General features: G+C 41.5%; 1 protein-coding gene across 1 annotated transcript in view; it reads right to left on the bottom strand.

The window, feature by feature from the left end:
- Positions 1-700: 700 nt before the first annotated feature.
- LOC140236834 (apolipophorins-like) overlaps positions 701-17906 on the bottom strand; it is a 55889-nt gene continuing 38683 nt past the window's right edge. Inside the window, exons 32-49 of the mRNA XM_072316772.1 lie at positions 17110-17230; positions 16043-16217; positions 14970-15154; positions 14207-14434; positions 13563-13706; positions 12506-12770; positions 11840-12039; positions 10889-11266; positions 9442-9934; positions 8733-8947; positions 7718-7943; positions 7217-7422; positions 6553-6703; positions 5963-6142; positions 5099-5367; positions 3353-3479; positions 2545-2855; positions 701-2131 (exon numbers count right to left, since the gene is read on the bottom strand). Of these exons, the coding sequence (XP_072172873.1) occupies positions 2045-2131; positions 2545-2855; positions 3353-3479; positions 5099-5367; positions 5963-6142; positions 6553-6703; positions 7217-7422; positions 7718-7943; positions 8733-8947; positions 9442-9934; positions 10889-11266; positions 11840-12039; positions 12506-12770; positions 13563-13706; positions 14207-14434; positions 14970-15154; positions 16043-16217; positions 17110-17230 (3961 nt within the window). The 3' untranslated portion in view covers positions 701-2044. The remainder of the gene's footprint in view (positions 2132-2544; positions 2856-3352; positions 3480-5098; positions 5368-5962; positions 6143-6552; positions 6704-7216; positions 7423-7717; positions 7944-8732; positions 8948-9441; positions 9935-10888; positions 11267-11839; positions 12040-12505; positions 12771-13562; positions 13707-14206; positions 14435-14969; positions 15155-16042; positions 16218-17109; positions 17231-17906) is intronic.

Here is a 17906-nt window from a genome sequence, read left to right as displayed (position 1 = left end):
CAGCCCTCTGATCTCTGGCTTTTGAGGGTAATACATGTACCCCATTCCACAGAGACTTTTTTCTCATCGGTCACTCATTGGAAGCAAAGTTTGTCGCTCCAGGTCACCCACCGATGTGTATCGGATTGCAGTCTGATGAAACTTGGTTCATCGATTATCAGGCGAGCGTCAGACATGTCGTGCGTGATCGTCATTGGACGATCTTGCCTCATTGGATCACTGCCCGTCATGTCTGGCACTGACCCGATAGTCGACTAACATATGTCGAATTCATCAAACTGCGATTCAATACACTTCTGTGGGTGGCCAGAAGCAATGAACTTTGCTTCCGATGAGTGACCGATGTGAGAAAATCTCTGTAGAATGGGGGTGTTAGGTTTTGACACCATGTAAAGTTGGTTTGAACTGTTATTCATGTATGTACACAATGGGAGGAATCAAGGCATCATTTTATGAAACTTGTCAGTCACAGATAAATATTTCAAGCTTCTGAAATCCTGTGTTTGCTTGGCCAATAGAGTAAATTTGTTAATGAAAATCTCTGACCAAACGGGTGATGAAATGCCACCTAACCCCAATCTCTCTCAAAGTGTCTACACCAGCAACTTTTTCTTGTTTATCTTTGTCCTTCATGCTTTAGTTTCCACAAACATCAACAGAAAACATGCACAAGAAATTTGGACGATCATGATGACGCAAATTAATCTCTGAATAAAGTCACTTTTAATGCTTTAAGAACAACTATACATTTTTCAAAATCGTCATTCACATAATTACACATACAAACACACAGCATATCATAAAAAGAAACATTCTGGTAAGAAAATATAATTCCTAAACACTAGGTACTTTTCCGAAGGATCAACAAATGATTTAGCAGTTAGGATTCTCAAAAATTACATGGACATTGAATCACAATTCTTATCAGCATTTATGTTTTGAAATGAAGGTGTCTGTGGACAATGATGTTTTAGATAGAAACTGAAGGCTGAATATATGAAATCTGTATCATCTTGTTAAACTAACCCTTGACATCCACTGCTCAAGTTGTTAAGTAATGAAGTTTTGTTTTCACTCTCGGTAATAGAAATGTGTTACTTACGTGGACATCCGATGCAGCATAATCTTCATAGACTGTTTGTATCAACAGGCTTTACATAATTGTGCTATATTGCATAGTTTATCTTAAATCTATGTATGAGGTAAAGCTCTTCATAACATTACTGACATAACACAGAAATTGGTGGGTTTATGGCGAAAAAAAACAAAACAAGCCCATCATTCATGGTCCAGTTTTAACTATTAATCTCACAAAGAGCACGTAGAGTCCTGCCTATATCATCGTGAAGTTACTGCGTACAAACTGGGTCCCCACCATATGTCAAAAGCTGAACTCGGCATATACAAGCATATGAACACACAAAGTCTTTGACACTGGCACTGTCTTATCACTGTGCGGAAAGGGGTGCATGCATAGATCTGACACACATCAGAGCTAATATATAGTCTAGTATCCTCATCCTCTGTGCTATATCCCCTAGCCCTGTATTGTACAGACATTTACAACACAAACAATACATACAACAATTGCTCAGTTTCAAAGAAGATAGCCAAGAGCCTCTTCGTACTGATGTCCTTCTTGCATTGAGCATCGCATCCCAACATTTAACTTTCTACCAACCAACATGGCGCAACTATGAAACTTAAAAGACATGATTGGCATGACAAATTCCAATTTGCTTGACTATTGCTTTCCTTCCCATGTACATTCAAAAGAACGAAAAAAGAAAAAGAAGAAGAAGCAAAGAAAAAATTTCTTTGCCGAATTACTGCAGAAAACTCAACAACAGACTATTATATCTAGCTACAATGTCAAACATATCCTTGTATTTTGATTTGGTGGAGAACATTAGTACTTCATCCTGTGGTCATTCTATACAATGTTTGGAATCTCCATCCTAGATGCTGCCGATAAAGAGATCGAGGGATTACTTATCCTACCTACTATCCGTCACGGTCATTAAATACATGGTGGACTTTTTATCTACTCCTCGTCTTCGATTTGGTCACTGAATCTCATGTGTGGAAGGTCGTATCTCAGTTCAAAGTCGCGGATGCTGCCCCGTATAGCCTGTCGACAGAACAGAGAATGATAGGATGGTTACAAAGTCATTTGAGGTGTGGGCAAATTGAGTATCTATAGGACCACGAGATTATGGTAAATACAGGGAAGCATTTGTTTGTTGTATTCCTTTTAGACAGTTTGTGGTGAATGCATACTGAGATGCATTAAACAAGAACCGTTATCAAAAAGCATAACAATCTATGTCCTCTCAAAAAACAACAATAAACAACAAAAACATTAACACATGTGTACAACTTACCACATTACCTAGTGACTTTTGATTTATTGACCCTAGAAAGACTAAGGGTTTAGATTCCTTTGATAACCCTTTCAATGAAAGGCACAAGGACAAAGTCTACAATGCTATGGAGTTTTTGGGGTCAATTGGCACGGAATACACACAAGGGGTTGAAACTCACGTGCTGAAAGGGGTTGGCGGGATCGGTGCACACTTCACACACAGACCGCCCCACTCCGACCATCTTGTCCTCGACGCAGCGGCAGACCTGGCAAGGCTTGGGCTCGCTCTCCTTGGCGATGCGCTTGACGAAGATGTCGACGAAGCCCTTGTTGTCCATCATGCTGCTGTCGAAGATGGCGCCGTTGGTTTCCTGGGCCAGAAGAGAGCAGAGGTTGGTTGGTTCTCGGATGAACTCACGGAGGGTGCGGTCACCCTTCAAGACGTCTTGGCCGGTCATCTTGCTGGTGTAGACAGCAGTATCATCCATACCTGTAAGATCAAGACACAGGATTCTAGTACTGTTGTGTCCTTTAACTCACTTAATAAAAAACACATGCTCATTTTTTTGTTCCTTTTTATATAAATTATTGACAGCGTGTTTACAAAAACTAAATCAAGGTTTCACACGGTCATGGCCCCCATAAAGTTGAAGAGAGGTTTGATTTACAGAATCTTGTCATCACAATCAAACACTTGTAACATCGGTGACAGTATTAACAAGATAAATGTATGTGAAATTGCATGGGGACTGAAATATTCTACAATGATAATAAGAAAAGTATTTACTCTCACTCTCTCTCTCTCTCTCTCCCTCTCTTTCTCCATCATAGCCATCTATCTATTTGTCCATCAATGTACATGTATTAACATCTTTTTTTTATGAAAGTGCTTATGATTATATTTCGCTATAATCCCAGTTTCTCTAACAAAATAATACACAGCCCCAAATGGTCAAAGTCCAGGTGGCTGAATAGAAGGCAACATACCGTATACACGTTCCGACTTGGACTTGGACTTGATCAAATCCTTGCGGATGGTGAACTGGTGGTCAGTGAGCATGAAGAAGGAGATGCCTTGCCTATTGAGGGCGACAGACAGGTCGCTGAACTCCATCTACATCAGGGGAAAGAAGGGAATAGTGATAATAAGGTCATGTTTATCCAGGATAGCCTCTTCAGTATTGCCTCTGCTCTACCACAGGGCCCTGCCATTATCATTACACTAGTATTACCAGGTACCCATTTTTAAAGCTGGGTCAAGAGGGACATGGTGGGTCATAACGGGTCTAGGACACTTACCCCCAGACAGCTACCCCAGACAGCTACCCCAGACCCTTCCCCTGGCCCTAACCCTAATTGTACTCCTGAACCTAATCCTAACCAAAACTCTGACCCTAAACCTAACCCAAACCTTTACATATAACCTTATCACTATTAAACCAGTATTTAGCCAGGGGTAATTACCCCTACAGGGTAAAAACATCTTGTCAAAGGACGTAAGCATCGGGCGGGGATTGAACCTATGTCTTATTATTTTGGAGTCAGGAGTCTTATCCACTGTGCCAGAGTGCTTCCACTTCTCTCTGTCTCTACCCCTCCGAGGGGAGGGTTGGGATTGAGAACAATGTAAGGACTAGAGTAAGCCTGATGAAAGTCTTCCCTAAACACACCGCATAATGACCTCATCACTTCTTTATATCCAACTCAGATACACTGCAGCTGTTGCAAATGTGCAGCGAGTATGACGAATCACAACAATCACTTATGTTTTCCAGGTACACATACATGTGTTTAACCTAAAATGTATGTTCGGTATCAAACACTTTGTCTGCAAGTGAGCTTTACTTATACCTATTCATTTAAAATTCTGACTGACATTACAATGGCAAAGTGTTAAATGGATAAGTTAGTAAATAAAATAAGGAGAAACAGTGCTTCAGCTGTAGGCTAGGCTGTAACTGGTCATGCCATGCCATGTCATTGGTGCTTTTGTAATCCCCCAATGCCATTGCATTAGTGTTATATGTAAAGATACATCTATTTTGGGATCTTATTATCACAATGTCATAACATCCTAATAACATCCTAATGATGTTGAAGAGGATACCATAATCCCTCTATTAACCAGGTGTTGGGAAGATTCTGGGCCAACTGTCAAGGATCTCACTGTAATCGACACTAACGGTGGCCCGGGGCCACCAAAAATGCAAGTCGGGCCACCAAATTTCAAAAAAGGGCAAATTTGGTGGCCCGCCTCGGGCCACCAAAATTTTTTGAAAAGTATGTCAATAAATTCGTAACTTTTTGCGCCGGAAATTAGCACTTAAATTTGTTCAAAGGATGGATGAAAAGGACTGAATGAATGCCTGAGAGTGAGTGTTGCAAGTTTGTTGGAGTTTATTTATGAGTAGATATGTCCAACTTCTAATTCTTACTATCATAAATCTTAAATATTTGACTCATTTAAAAAAAAAGGACTTTTAATGTCTTTTATTGTTTTTGTTTTTTTCAGGACACCAAATTTTTCTCTCGGGCCACCAAAAATGTGAAATTTAGGATTTTGGTGGCCCCATCGGGCCACCAAACAAAAAAGTTAGTGTCGAGCCATGCTGTAACGATGACTTAAACATCCCAATGGTGATGAGGAGGATACCATAATCCCTTTTTTAGCGAGGTGTTGGGAAGATTCTATGCAAACTGTCAAACATCAAAGCATCCACTCTACAATTGTACCTCAGTGTCCTCCTTTCGGCACTCAGAGCAGCCCAGGAGGATGATGTTCTTGGAGGCTCCGGCACGGAATGGGTAGTTGGCGGCCAAGCTGATGGCAGCAAATGTGTCGTTGTTGTCGCTCTCCTCGCTGAACACGAGCGAGTCGCGTCCCAGGACAAACTCGTTGGCTATGGAGCTGAAGATTTGATGGTTGATGGTGTGCGGGTGGGGGTACTCGTGGATGCCGGCGCCACCAAATGCAGCAAGACCAAACCTGACATCCTCGAAACCTAGAGAGAGACGCCAAGGAAACACAACAGAACAAAACAGTGATGAAAAATGACAGCATTTACAGCCTAGGTCCCTCATAACACAGTGCAGTGGTGATGATGTAAGTAAGTTTTACTTTATACAAATACCAAAGTAACAAAGTCATATCATTCAAAAGTAAAAGAAAGATATGTCAGCACCATACCTTGTCTTTGATGTTAGATTTCGAATCTATCAACAAACATGAAATCTCTGGATTTGCACTTGAAGCAGCGATATAATTGTCATACATTCGCTAAACCTTTATTTGTGATACACAAAGCAATAATGTCTTGTTCACCCTTCAGGGAGGAGGCACAATAAAAACACATCAATGCATGTACTGAAATCAAGTATGAAGAGATTATCAAGATCTCAAGATCAGCCAGCAGTCTCATTACAGTGAAGTAAAAATTCAGGTTGCAACAAAATTATCATCAATACTTCTTTAAGGACTTTACTGTGCGGCTGCATTAAAACTCTGATTATAATGACAGAAAATTCAAAACCACCAGTCCTAAGGATTTCTTTACAATCGGATTCGCTTAAATCACAAAAATCTTGTGAGATCCTCACCATCTTCCTTCAGTTTTCCGGCAAGCCTCATCACGATGTTGTCTAAGTTTTCGGCCAGGGACTGGACGCACTGCTTCTCCTCGACCACGATGACGAAGTCCGCCTTGCGTGGCACAGCCTCGCCCTCGATCTTCTGGGGTGAGCTGGCATCAAACGTCTGGTCCCCAAGCTCGCACGTGACTAGAGAAGTAACAATGTCAGTATTCAGAGATTGATATATTCCCCATGCTTGGCTTGTGATATAATTATTGCACACACATCCTGGAGAACATTAACATGATGCGATTATAGTGATCGACACACCAAACTAACAGAATCAATGATTGTATTTGGCTAAGATCCAAAAACAATTTTTGTTCTGTAAAGAGAGAGAGACATTGCATAAATTTGGAATAAAAATATAAAGAGGAATCATAAAGAGGTATGTCAGTATCATACATTGTTATCTGGTAGATTATGTCTTCACTGACCTTGTCTCACACATCAACAGAAAAAAAGAACAAGAACAAAAAACATGGCATGTCTCGCGTTCTTGCTGCCAGCTGGGGGAAAGGGTGGAGGGGGGTGGGGGGTTTCAAAACAATGCTTACTGCATGTATCCGGCATCTTGACTGGAGAGCCAGACATCCAGCACTGAGTCTTGTAGGCGGAGACAAGGCTACACAGCTTGGCATGGCGGTCCTCCTCTGCTGCGTTGACGGTGTCCGTCACGCACATCCTGTAGAACGCATCTGGATCCACCTGGAGCATATCAGTGATAAAACACAGGGATGGTTTTATGGTGGTTGTTGTTGTTGTTTGTCATTCGGTCTCACATCATTCTTCACAACCACAGATTGCTAGTGTTTTTCTGACCTTCAACATTTCTATGAGCAGTTTCTTCACCACAGTTGGCTACTGTAAAAGTGGAAATTTTGGCGGAAATTACACATGAGAAACTCTTCTTGCCTGGCCGAGCCAAAAAAATTAGTCGCGCGAAAATATCCACTTTTACAGTAATTCATTTAACCAAACGAAGGAATCTATTGATTTGTTATTGCACTAATGTCCTGAAAGGCTTACGGGCAAAGTTTTCCAACACTTGGATGAATAACTGACCTACTTTACAACGATCTCCTTCTCTATCTACATCTATTCCTCATAACTGTTTCATCACCCAAGAGCCACTTTAAAACACTCTAAATAATCATTTCTTAGGAGATTGAAGATGGGGAGATACCAAATGAGCAGATCTGGGACATTCTGAATACTTACAGTGCTGTGACAGCGGGCAACAGGAGAGCAGTTGTCCAAGAACATGTTGGCGCATTCCCGGTTGTCTGGGTTCAGGGGGTCAAAGTCTACGGCACTCTCCATCTGTGGGATGACCCTGTTGATGTCGGAGGACACCTCGTCCAGACAGTTCTTGCCCACCTTCCATGAATCCGCAAAGGATGTGATGTTGGTTTGCACCTCGTTGTCTGCATCAAAACAAATATTTGATACTGCCCTTTAACATCAATTTCCAACAATTGAGATATTTGAAACCACAACTCAGCAATGTATGCACTGAATTCTATGTGTACACATTATCTGAACATCAAAATGTATATACATTGAAATCATACATGTTAACCTATATTATCTGAACATTTAAATTGTATTGAACTCATATCTAATTTGCATTCATCTCACTGTTATCATGACATTAGAGCAAAACAAGTATACTACATGAAGCAGTCATAGCTTGTCACAATTTCACATCTTGTCATGTACCTGGAGTCTTCAAATCGTCGTACTGTTCGTAGTTGAAGTTGCCGAGAAGACCGGCAGTCCTGGCAAAGTACCTGCCCTTGAGGACCATGAAGCAGACATCGTGCTGCAGCTTGCAGCCGAGGGTGACGCCGTGGGCGTTCTTCAGGAAGACAGCATCTCCGAGGCGAAGCACCACGGTGTCGTCCACCTGGAATGGGAGCTCGCGAGCCTGGCGATTGACGAGGACCTGCGGAGAAAGATTTAAAAATCGTCTCCAGTCAGACAAGGACCCAGAAATCGTGCAATGACACGTCTTCGACTTTCGTTCACATGATGGATGTCAAACATCTTGGGAGCGAAAGGCAATCATTTTTTAATGTTTGTTTGTTTGTTTTTCTTTGTTGTCTGTTTGTTTTTGTTTTTTCTTACTAAAGGTTACAGAGATAGCAACTGAGTAAGGGAAACTTCTTGACCATTAAAACTTAGTCTAATAAGACTGACTTGCCTTAACTCGTTGAGGACAGACTGATTTTGCTACAACAGGCATTTCCCATAGACACTTGCCCGAGTATACTCAGGACTCGTCCTCGATGGGTTAAAGTTCATACGCAAAATCTTGAAAATTTCCATTTTCTTTGCTTAGAAGAAATTGTGCCTCAGGTTCAAATCCTAATATATCTGACTGTTATCATTTTAAAGTTATTCAGCCAGGAATAACATTACAATGTGCGCTTTCATCGCAGAAAAATTTAATTTTCATTGGCTTTTTGTACACGATCAAAGGAAACTGTGAGGTGATGACATCATCAGCTTTGCACTTATTTGTATACTCCTATCAGCTGTTCTAAAACTGTATTGCAAAAATCAGCAAAACTTTACAATGTTAAAACTTCCCTAATATTTATCAAAATTTGATCAAATTTTTACTGTTGTGCATATACGACCTTTGCAATTTCTTTTCAGACTAACTTCCATCTGGTCCAGAATCGCCCTTTAGCATATTGGCATCACACAAAATTATTTTCCCTTCACTTACGCTGCCATCTGACTTGATGCTGAAGGTTGTTGTGTTGATCATGAACATCATGTTCCTGATGGGGATCTCAGCCTCGCGGTCGTAGTCAACGATTGCAGAGAAGTCGTTCTCGTGCACGAAGTCCTTTGCCAGGAGGTAGCCGCACTTGCCAGAGAAGTCGTAGAACTGCTGGTCAAAGGTCATGTAGTGCTGTGCACCAATCACAAGGGCATTAGCTGGAAAAAAACAACAACAGAAGATTGAAGAAATTACAAATATTTTGGTACACTAGATGCTAACAAGCATTACATCATAAAAATAATGTTATATCTAATTGGCCCACTCTCACATTCTCAAATAACTACAAGTCATGACATCAATATGTCTTGTTTTTCAAAGGAATTAAACTAATCATTAAAACCTCTCTCCCCCTTTAATTGCATGCACTGTTATGGCAGTATTCAGTTCTGTCCAATCCATACTTTCCTGAAGCAATAGCGCGTCACTTTCTTTTCAAGTCAAGACAAGAATGTTTGCTGAAAAACTCATTATGCAGTCCCGCGGCCCATTTCATAAAACTTATTATCAGTGACAACTGCCACATTTCTGTGACAAATATGCTCTTAACCAATCAGATGCAAGCATTTCAGTACCTTATAACAACTGTGACAACTTGTCATTGATAACACGTTTTAGGAAACGGGGCCCTGGGATGTGCTTCTCATTTTACCTTTGAATGGTGGAATGAGCTTCCTAGGGCATGTAGCCTTGGAAATGGTGCTGCTAATCTGGTTGTAGGCCCCACACACCGCCTGCTTCATTCTGCCGTACATCCTCTCGATGCTGCTCACGTCCATCTGCCTGCCGAGCTCCTCAATGAAGGAGCGCTGCTGCTCCGTGACTTCCTCGGTGCGGTAGCTGGGGAAGAACGGCCTGGAGCGCGGGAGGGCGCGGTCCTCGAACCGCTCCAGGAGCGGCCGGATGCGGGTCTCGATCGTCTCGTGGGCCCTCGTCTGAAGGCGCTCCATGATCTCACGGAAGTACGTGCTGTTGCTGCTGAACTGCTCCTGGAAGCGTTGCTGATACTTGCTGAGGAGACCCCGCACGTTCAGCTCGGAGGCAAGCTTCTTGAGGGCAGAAACATTGAAGTTAGACAGGTTCCTTGGGAGAGCATCCAAGAAGGGTGCAGTCAGATTCCTCACTGCAGTCATGTTCTTCCAATCCTTTAGGCAAAAACAAAAAACAAAAACAAACAAAAAAACACATGGCACAATTACTCATCAATAATGATGACATAGAGAACAACATTTTTTGACTCTAATACATTGATTAGCTTGATACAATATTGATATCGATTAATCTTATTACATCCTACGAACACCAAAATCATGTCTCTAGCACCCTTTGGTGCAGAGGTATGAGAGAGGAAAAAAAAAAGAATTCTTTTTCGTTATAGACCGTATTGACACCACAGTCTTGTCTTACCAGTTTCTGATTACACACTGAAAAATGAGTGGTTAAGGATGAGTAACAGTTTAAGTTTTTCATCACTTGCAATGCCCAGTACTTGGGAAAACCAAACCAAATTGACAGACATCATCACAATTAAAGTAAAGCAGACATCAAAATCACCAAACAACTTCCTCTGAGCCAAACCACACAAACAGAAAAGGTAATGGGCATGAGAAAGGGAGGAGGTGGTTTAATTACAGTAAATTTGTTTTTGTCTAGATGTTGCTTCTATACAAAACACTTAAAAGCACTTGGTGGTGCCACAGACAATTCATTTCACATAGTTGCAAGAATGATGTGACAGATTCCAAGAAACCTGAGTATCATACCAAGATGAACATCAAAGAAGCTTCACATTGATACTTAAAATCATTTAAGTACAGAAACTATCATCATTTATGCTGCTGGACAAAAATTAAATCATAATATCAAACAAACTGTCGGCATTGTAGGTAAGTTGTCTCTCCATTTTATTATCAGACAATAAATCTAAATTTACAGACATTCCATACTAAACCTAAAATCATACTAAAAGAAATTCTTTGAGAGTCCCCTCCCCCCCCCCCCCATATACATGTGCAAAATTAAGACTTTGGAAGGTTTTTTTAAGGAAACCTCACTAAATCACTATTCACCCTAGTGCTGCGTGTCCCAGAGAATCTCACCTGCAAAAAGAACCTGAACATGATTTCTCCGTTCTCGAGATCAAACTTGGTCAACTCAAAGGTGCCATTGAAGACCTTCTTCAGGAAGTCCAAGGTCTTGTTCAACCCTCCGGCGAACCTGTCATCAGTGGAGATGGCATTTTCAACAGTGCTGCTCATGGACTGGGAGGTGATTTCTTCTTGGGCAGGCACGATAGCCACGGAGGAGTACTTCTTGTTGAAGTTTGCCAGGGCTGCTTGGATTCTTGCAAGGTCCATGCTGCTGGACACATCGGGGGTAGCACGGCGGAATCGGAGGGGCATTTCCACAACAGCTGTGTAAGGAGCTATCAGTATCTCCACAAAGGTTGTCATCTCTACCAGAAATTCTCCAACCCCCTGGGGAAATAGAGGGACCAACAACGTGTATCAGTTGGCTACGCTTCAGTGGTTGACTTGGTTGTGCATGCAAGAAACATCGCTTATTTCTATCTGTCCAAATGAATACAAATTCTTCATGACCGACATTGTAACTTAAAGGGATAGTATAATATTGGTGGAGATAAAGATTGGGTTTTTAACCCATGGAGGACAAGTCCTGAGTATACTCTGGCGGGGTCTACGGAAAATGTGTGTTGTAGCAAAATCTGTCCATCCTCAACAGCTTAACTTTTTGCGAGATAGAAAGAAACCCCTTAAAAAATAGTAAAGAGCATATAATTCTAAAGAGGAATTCAAATTTTATTTGATGAAAAATCGGTTTTAGAATGGCTGAGACATCCATGAACAAATAAAAACAAAGCGATCGTAATAAAAGGTGGCTCCCACCTTTTATTAGGATGACTCTGTTTTTTGGATATCTCAGCCATTTTAAAACCAATTTCTATCAAATAAATGGTTAATTCATATGGGAATTACATGTTCTTTCATATTTCACCCCATCCCATCCCTAACCCATGAGCCATCGCTTACTCGGTTCAGAGATTCCTTGAGCTCAACTGCCATAGAGCTGAATGGGGAGACGTCGGGTCGCTGGAAGGCCTCCAGTTCTCTGAGGATGTTCTGTTTCAACGACGACACAGTCTCATTCAAGTTTCTCCTTGACGATGCCACGTCTTCCCGGATGTGTTCAATGACTGCACGTGCCAAGTCTTGCTCCTCCGACAAAACCCCTGAAAGGTACGAATGTTGTACGGTCACTGTTAATAGGGCGCATGCATTCATTGTGGACTGCCATCGACCTATCAGCTGTGTGCATATCTGCTGTTGCAGTAGTGACTGCAATAATTTCAACAAACAAAAATTGCAAACATCTCTGTAAGAGTTATTGATAAAAACTTAGTGTACCAGCTCTTCTGAAGACCCATTGGACATTTTAAATACACTGTACTTCTGTCTACCCTGCCCATATGGCTGATTCCAAGCGCATCTGATGAAAATGCATGACATAATTACAACAGTCATTTTTCAACCCCAAGACCAACTCCTAAAAACTGCCATGAAAGCTACTACCATACCTCCACAGGTATTTATAGACATAAAAACTGTACCACAAGAACATTCCACTTTAAGAGGACATGTTAACTTCAATCGCTGCTTTGGATCCTTTGGGCATTGCAGTTATATTTTTTTACTCACCGATTCTCCTTGTGAATTCTGCTTCGATGCGTTCAGCAGTCGCAATTCTGGCTTGGCGAACTGCTGCAAAGCGCTCCGCAAAGAGCTCCCTCATGGGTCGCATGCGTTTCAGGCTGTCAACCATTTGTTGGTAGAACGTCGTGTAGAATTCCATCTCGGCACGGTCGCTCTCTTCGGTGTCAGACAGGATCAGGGCGGAAGCAAACTCAGATGCCCCGACTGTTCTCCAGTTGTTCACAAACTCGCTCCAGTCCTCCTTCACAGTCTGAATGCAACGGAGAGAGATGATTGCCATGGAAACAGATTGATGCAGTCAAAATCTCATCCTGATCACATTCTGGCAACTTTTTTGTCCTCCACTTTCAGCTGGCAGGAGATGCTTCCACTTAAAAGTTTTACCAACTCCCCCTTCAGGGTCCCATGGCATAAATCTATAGTGGCTTTACTTTCAATGGTAACCAGCGGTAACCATCAGCGATTTCTTGGCTTTGATTGGCCAAAGACTATCCTTGCTTTGGTAGCTACGACTGCTTACAGAGTTATCATGAATTTAGTAAATTGCAAAGTTACCATTGTTTTATGCAACGGGGCCTTAGTGTTATGAGCAGCAATTTGATTTTTCGCACTTAACAGAAGATTTCAGCTGGCAGTTTCAAGTGATTGTTGTGATATCATTCTTTTTTTCTTTTTCTTTTTTTCCATAAAGGCTGCACACATGTATACTGCACTTCCACAGAAGTTGTAATGGACAAGATTGATTGCACTGGATTTATCACATACTGTTACACACTTGAATGATATGTTTGAGCTGACACTGCACTCCAGTTATAACGAATATAGGTGTAACGAAATTCTTGTTACAACAAAGTAAAAATTCTGGTTCCAAAATTTACCATCTATACATCTTTATACACTTTTCTTTTGGGCTTTAACAAAATTTTGATAAAACAGAAGAAAACCATCAGTTCCAAGAGCATCATTAAAACGGGAGCCACCTGTAACGCATTTCATGATATGGCAATATCGTACAATCTTTGCAGGGTGATGGTGAACTCACCTCGGCAGAAGTGGGGTACTGACGCTTGAAGTATTCTGCGATGTCGGCAAACTGGGCCTTGAGTGAGTTGAAGGTGTGGATTCTGTCGTTCCTGGCTCTGACAAGGACTTCGTTGAGAGTCATGTTGAACATGATGAATTTCATCTAACAGAAAGAACAGAGACACGTACACAGCCTGCTTTCAGCATTTTCACAAACTTTCACGACGACCACCTAACAATGCCACGGACAATTTGAATGAAGGAATGAATGAGTTGCCAATGGAAATCAGGGAGTTGCCCATGGAAATTATGGAGTTTACTGAAATTCTGTCAGTACATGGAAATAGTAAATGACAAAACTGTTTTCTTCCAAAAATAACTTCCACATTGAAGCACTAATGTCAGCCCTATCTAACAAAAAGCAAACACAGAAACTAAATTCCTTCCTAACTCAAACCAAAACTGCACTGGTCACACAAATCTGTATGCCACAAGCATATATAAGATGTCATGGGGAATAATGTATATCTGGAAAGACAACACTTTTCATAATGGTTTATTTAGGTGGCTCTAAGATCAATACAGCACTGCCAAGACACATTCATAGTAAGATTGTGACAATTTGTATAAAAACAAGGCCTGATGAAGTTATATTGGGCGTACCGGGAAGCGTGCCACTTGAGCCAACAACAGTGGCTTGTTCAGGGTCCACTGAGTTTCCAGCTGTGTCTTCAGCAGCATCGCACTGCCAACAATGTCGGCGTTGGCAGCGACAAAACGGTTTCTATTGGCGGCGATCCTCGCAGCGAGCGGCTCCCACTCGTCCATCACAAACTGCCTGGATTCGTCCATGTTGCTGCGCATCTGTGCCACCATATCCCGCACAGCAGCCTGTGTGATCACAAATCACAGACAGTTAACATCACTTGATTGCCGTAAAGCTTTCACATTCTGGATCCTTTTCCACATGAAGCGCCAACAGCACTTCAGGGTTACTTTGTTGTCTACAATGATTACATTAGCAGACTGATTCTTGGCCTTTACAAGGTATAAATGCTAAACAGCCAGGGCAAAGAACTACTGCAGACCACTGTTTCACACTTTTCACAAGACACTTATTTCCTCATATCATGCCTCTCGTAATAAATGTCTGTTCAACAAACAGTCAAATGATGTAGCACAAGAAAAAATAAAAAAAAACTATTACAATAACTGCTTCTTACAAATACTGCTTCAAACTGAAAAAACAAACAAACATCAGAATATCAGTGTGTGAAGACGTCAAGTCCATCCTATTACATGTAAATAGCATGATAATAACGATAGTCTGAAAAGTACCATAAGTATTTCAAATGGTGTGTTTCTACCATGTATCTCAGAGCATAAGGAACTTAACAAACATATTATGCCATACGGCCATGTGTACCTTGAGATCCTCAGGCCAAGATGGCTCCCACATTATGTGTGTAGTCAGGATGGTAGTGTTGGACAGTCCAATGACAATGGATCCGTTGTGAATGAGTTGGCCTTTGTGTACCGTGTCCAGCTTGGCAAACACCGCTGTGTTATTTTCGTAGCCAGTGCTGAAGGTCCAGACATCTTGCGTATTGTCTACAAATTAATTAGATTCATTTGATGCACAATGCAAAAACAATTACCACAATACATGATTATTTGCATGAAGATGAGAGATTCATTCTTTGCCCATGCACAGTTAGTATGAGTACGCAAAACATTTATAGCTTTGTGAACAAAGTTTGAATTATGCATTTACAGAATGTGTTCGCTGAAACACACACTGCATACCAGCACGTGTCCAGTCTCTCTGAAGTATCCTCATAAAGAAAACACAACATTTGCATCTTTTGCACCTAATGGGTCATAGGTCTTACATCGTAACGATACAAGCATTTCAGGAGGACATAGTCAGAGACTCCAACCCGAAGCACCTTCTGATCTGGAGATTCTCCCGCCCGAAACCCCTAGCAAACGGGAGACTCCAAGTTAATGTGTGCGAAGCGCAAAGTTCCTAGGGTTACAGATGCTCTCTGGTGCTATCTAAGGCTTATTTTTGCAACATACGATAGCAATAAGTAAGAAATCCTTTCCAACGGGAGACATTGAGCCAGGGCGGGAGAAATTAAATCTCAAACGGGAGAACGGGAGATTTTGCAAAAATGGGTTTTCGGCGGGAGATCTCCTGTCGAAAACGGGAGAGTTGGAGTCTCTGCATAGTGTAGGAAAATTTATGGAATGCATTAATTCAAATTTTTATACAACATTCATAACAATTTCATCACACTTATATTTGAATGAAATATTGTGAAAACTGGGACACGTTTTTTTTTTTTTTTTTTGCTGGAACACTTGTATTGAAATCAAATGGAATGCAGAAGTAAATTAATTGCTCCAAATATTAACAGAAAAAAAAAATCGAGCCAACTTCACTAAGAGCTTGCTGTTGAGAGGGTGGATGGACAGGGTGATTGCCACTCTCACCTGGATTGTAGTGGACAGTGACGGTCAGAATCCTCTGAGGCTGGTCAAGGAGGAGTTTGTGGAATGTTTCGCGATTTTTGTACACACTGCGCAGCGAGAGGTTGTACATGTGACCCGCATCAGTGGTGCCATTGACAAAGTTGAAGCTGAGCGCATAGGAGTTGGCGTCCGTGTACTGTCAAAACAAAAGACAACAGCTTCCCCGTTACACAACATGGGCCAACTCTGGCTCTGCCTCGTGGTAACGGTGACATAATAACAACCGACAGTGAGACCTAGCCACATGGCACTTTATCTTCCCACGCATTGCCCTAATAATATCCAGTAGCTGTCATGCCTCTGGGTTTCAGAGAGAAAGAAAAATGAAGAATTGTCACATGATGTCAAGTCAACAAAATCTGATTTGGCTTTGTATTTCATGACTGCCTCGTCCGGTATTAAAGAGATGTGTCATCTGAAACAGGTTTTGAGTTAAAATTGCACAAAAAGCATGCGTGACTACACCCTCAGGCTGGAATTCAGTACAATTTCTAATCATTGTGACTTTTCATCTCCGGAATACGAAGGGTCCAGCCATTGATGTAGTATGATCACACTCGTGGCACTGCATCGAAGAGGCTCACTGTGATACAAGCCTGAGAATAAATTACTAAATAATGACTAGATAATGTGGTCAGGTCCAATGACATTTTTCTATCTTTTCTACAGACATAGGAGACACAGTTTATGCCATCATTCATGCAGTGTATGAACCTACGTGGTGATAAAGAGGACACGGTGTCAGCGTTCAGAAACCTCACTCTACCATTCTTTTCTGTAGTTTATTATCAACAACATTTCTTGTGGTTAACAGAAATGTTAAGATGTGCCATATCTGATGGTTTCATGGAATTTCAGAGCCAATTCTGGAAGAGAAGTAGATAATTTCATCTAAAAAAATATGCCAATCATGAGTTGGTTTTCACTCCACTCGATCATGGGTTTGCTTTCAATTCAGCTGCCATTAGATACCCAGATGTCCGACCATGAGAATGAAGGAATTGCCACGAGTTTGTCTTCTGACTCACCGATAAATCAATGCCTGTCTTGTTCAGTGAAAGGATGATCTCCGGCTGATACCTGTTAATTCCAAGAAGTATGCTGTTCTCAAGAACCACCCGAAGAAGGTTTTCCTCCTTAATGTATGTCCTGAGGATCAGAGAGTCACAAACCCAGTCAAAACGAAACACAACAGGTCTCCGACCTACCTGATCTATCAATTGTGTGGTGAAGAAGAAATCTTATAATTTCCATTCAGTGGCCTGGCAGCCATTGTCGCCAAATTTTGAGAGCATGCCTCATCTTACTTTGGTGGCATAATGTGCTTATATAGTTTCAAACACTTCTTTTTTTTTCTAGTATCTTTGCATCTGCAAAGGCATTTGTGCGTGACCTAAAGATTACTTACACAGAGTTTTATTCTTTACCCAGGGCTGCACACTGGCGCCGGTCCGACGGTCAAGACCGGCAAAAGTCACTGTCGGACCGGTAACTTTTCAGGAAATCCACAAGTTACCGGTCCGACATGACCAGTAAAAAAAAAAAGCATTGGCGGGGTCAGTAGAAAGAAAAAGATCAGCCCCGATCAGGGAGAAACAGAATGCAAGATATCGCATTGTTCAACACGTTTTACGCAAGTTTTCGAATATGTCTACCGGTGCAATTTGTAAAGTAAACATACAATTGTATATTAGTTTTGAGCACTAGCAGTCGACCAGTTATTCGCGCTCGCTTGCGCATTGGCGCTGCTCACGCACTGCCATGCTATGCAATACATGCAAAGGTACAATGTAACTGTTGAAATGCATGGATTGTTTCCCCGATC

This window comes from Diadema setosum, chromosome 13 (assembly GCF_964275005.1).
Source record: "Diadema setosum chromosome 13, eeDiaSeto1, whole genome shotgun sequence".
Classification (NCBI taxonomy): domain Eukaryota; kingdom Metazoa; phylum Echinodermata; class Echinoidea; order Diadematoida; family Diadematidae; genus Diadema; species Diadema setosum.
This window is presented reverse-complemented; position numbering and strand designations above follow the sequence as displayed.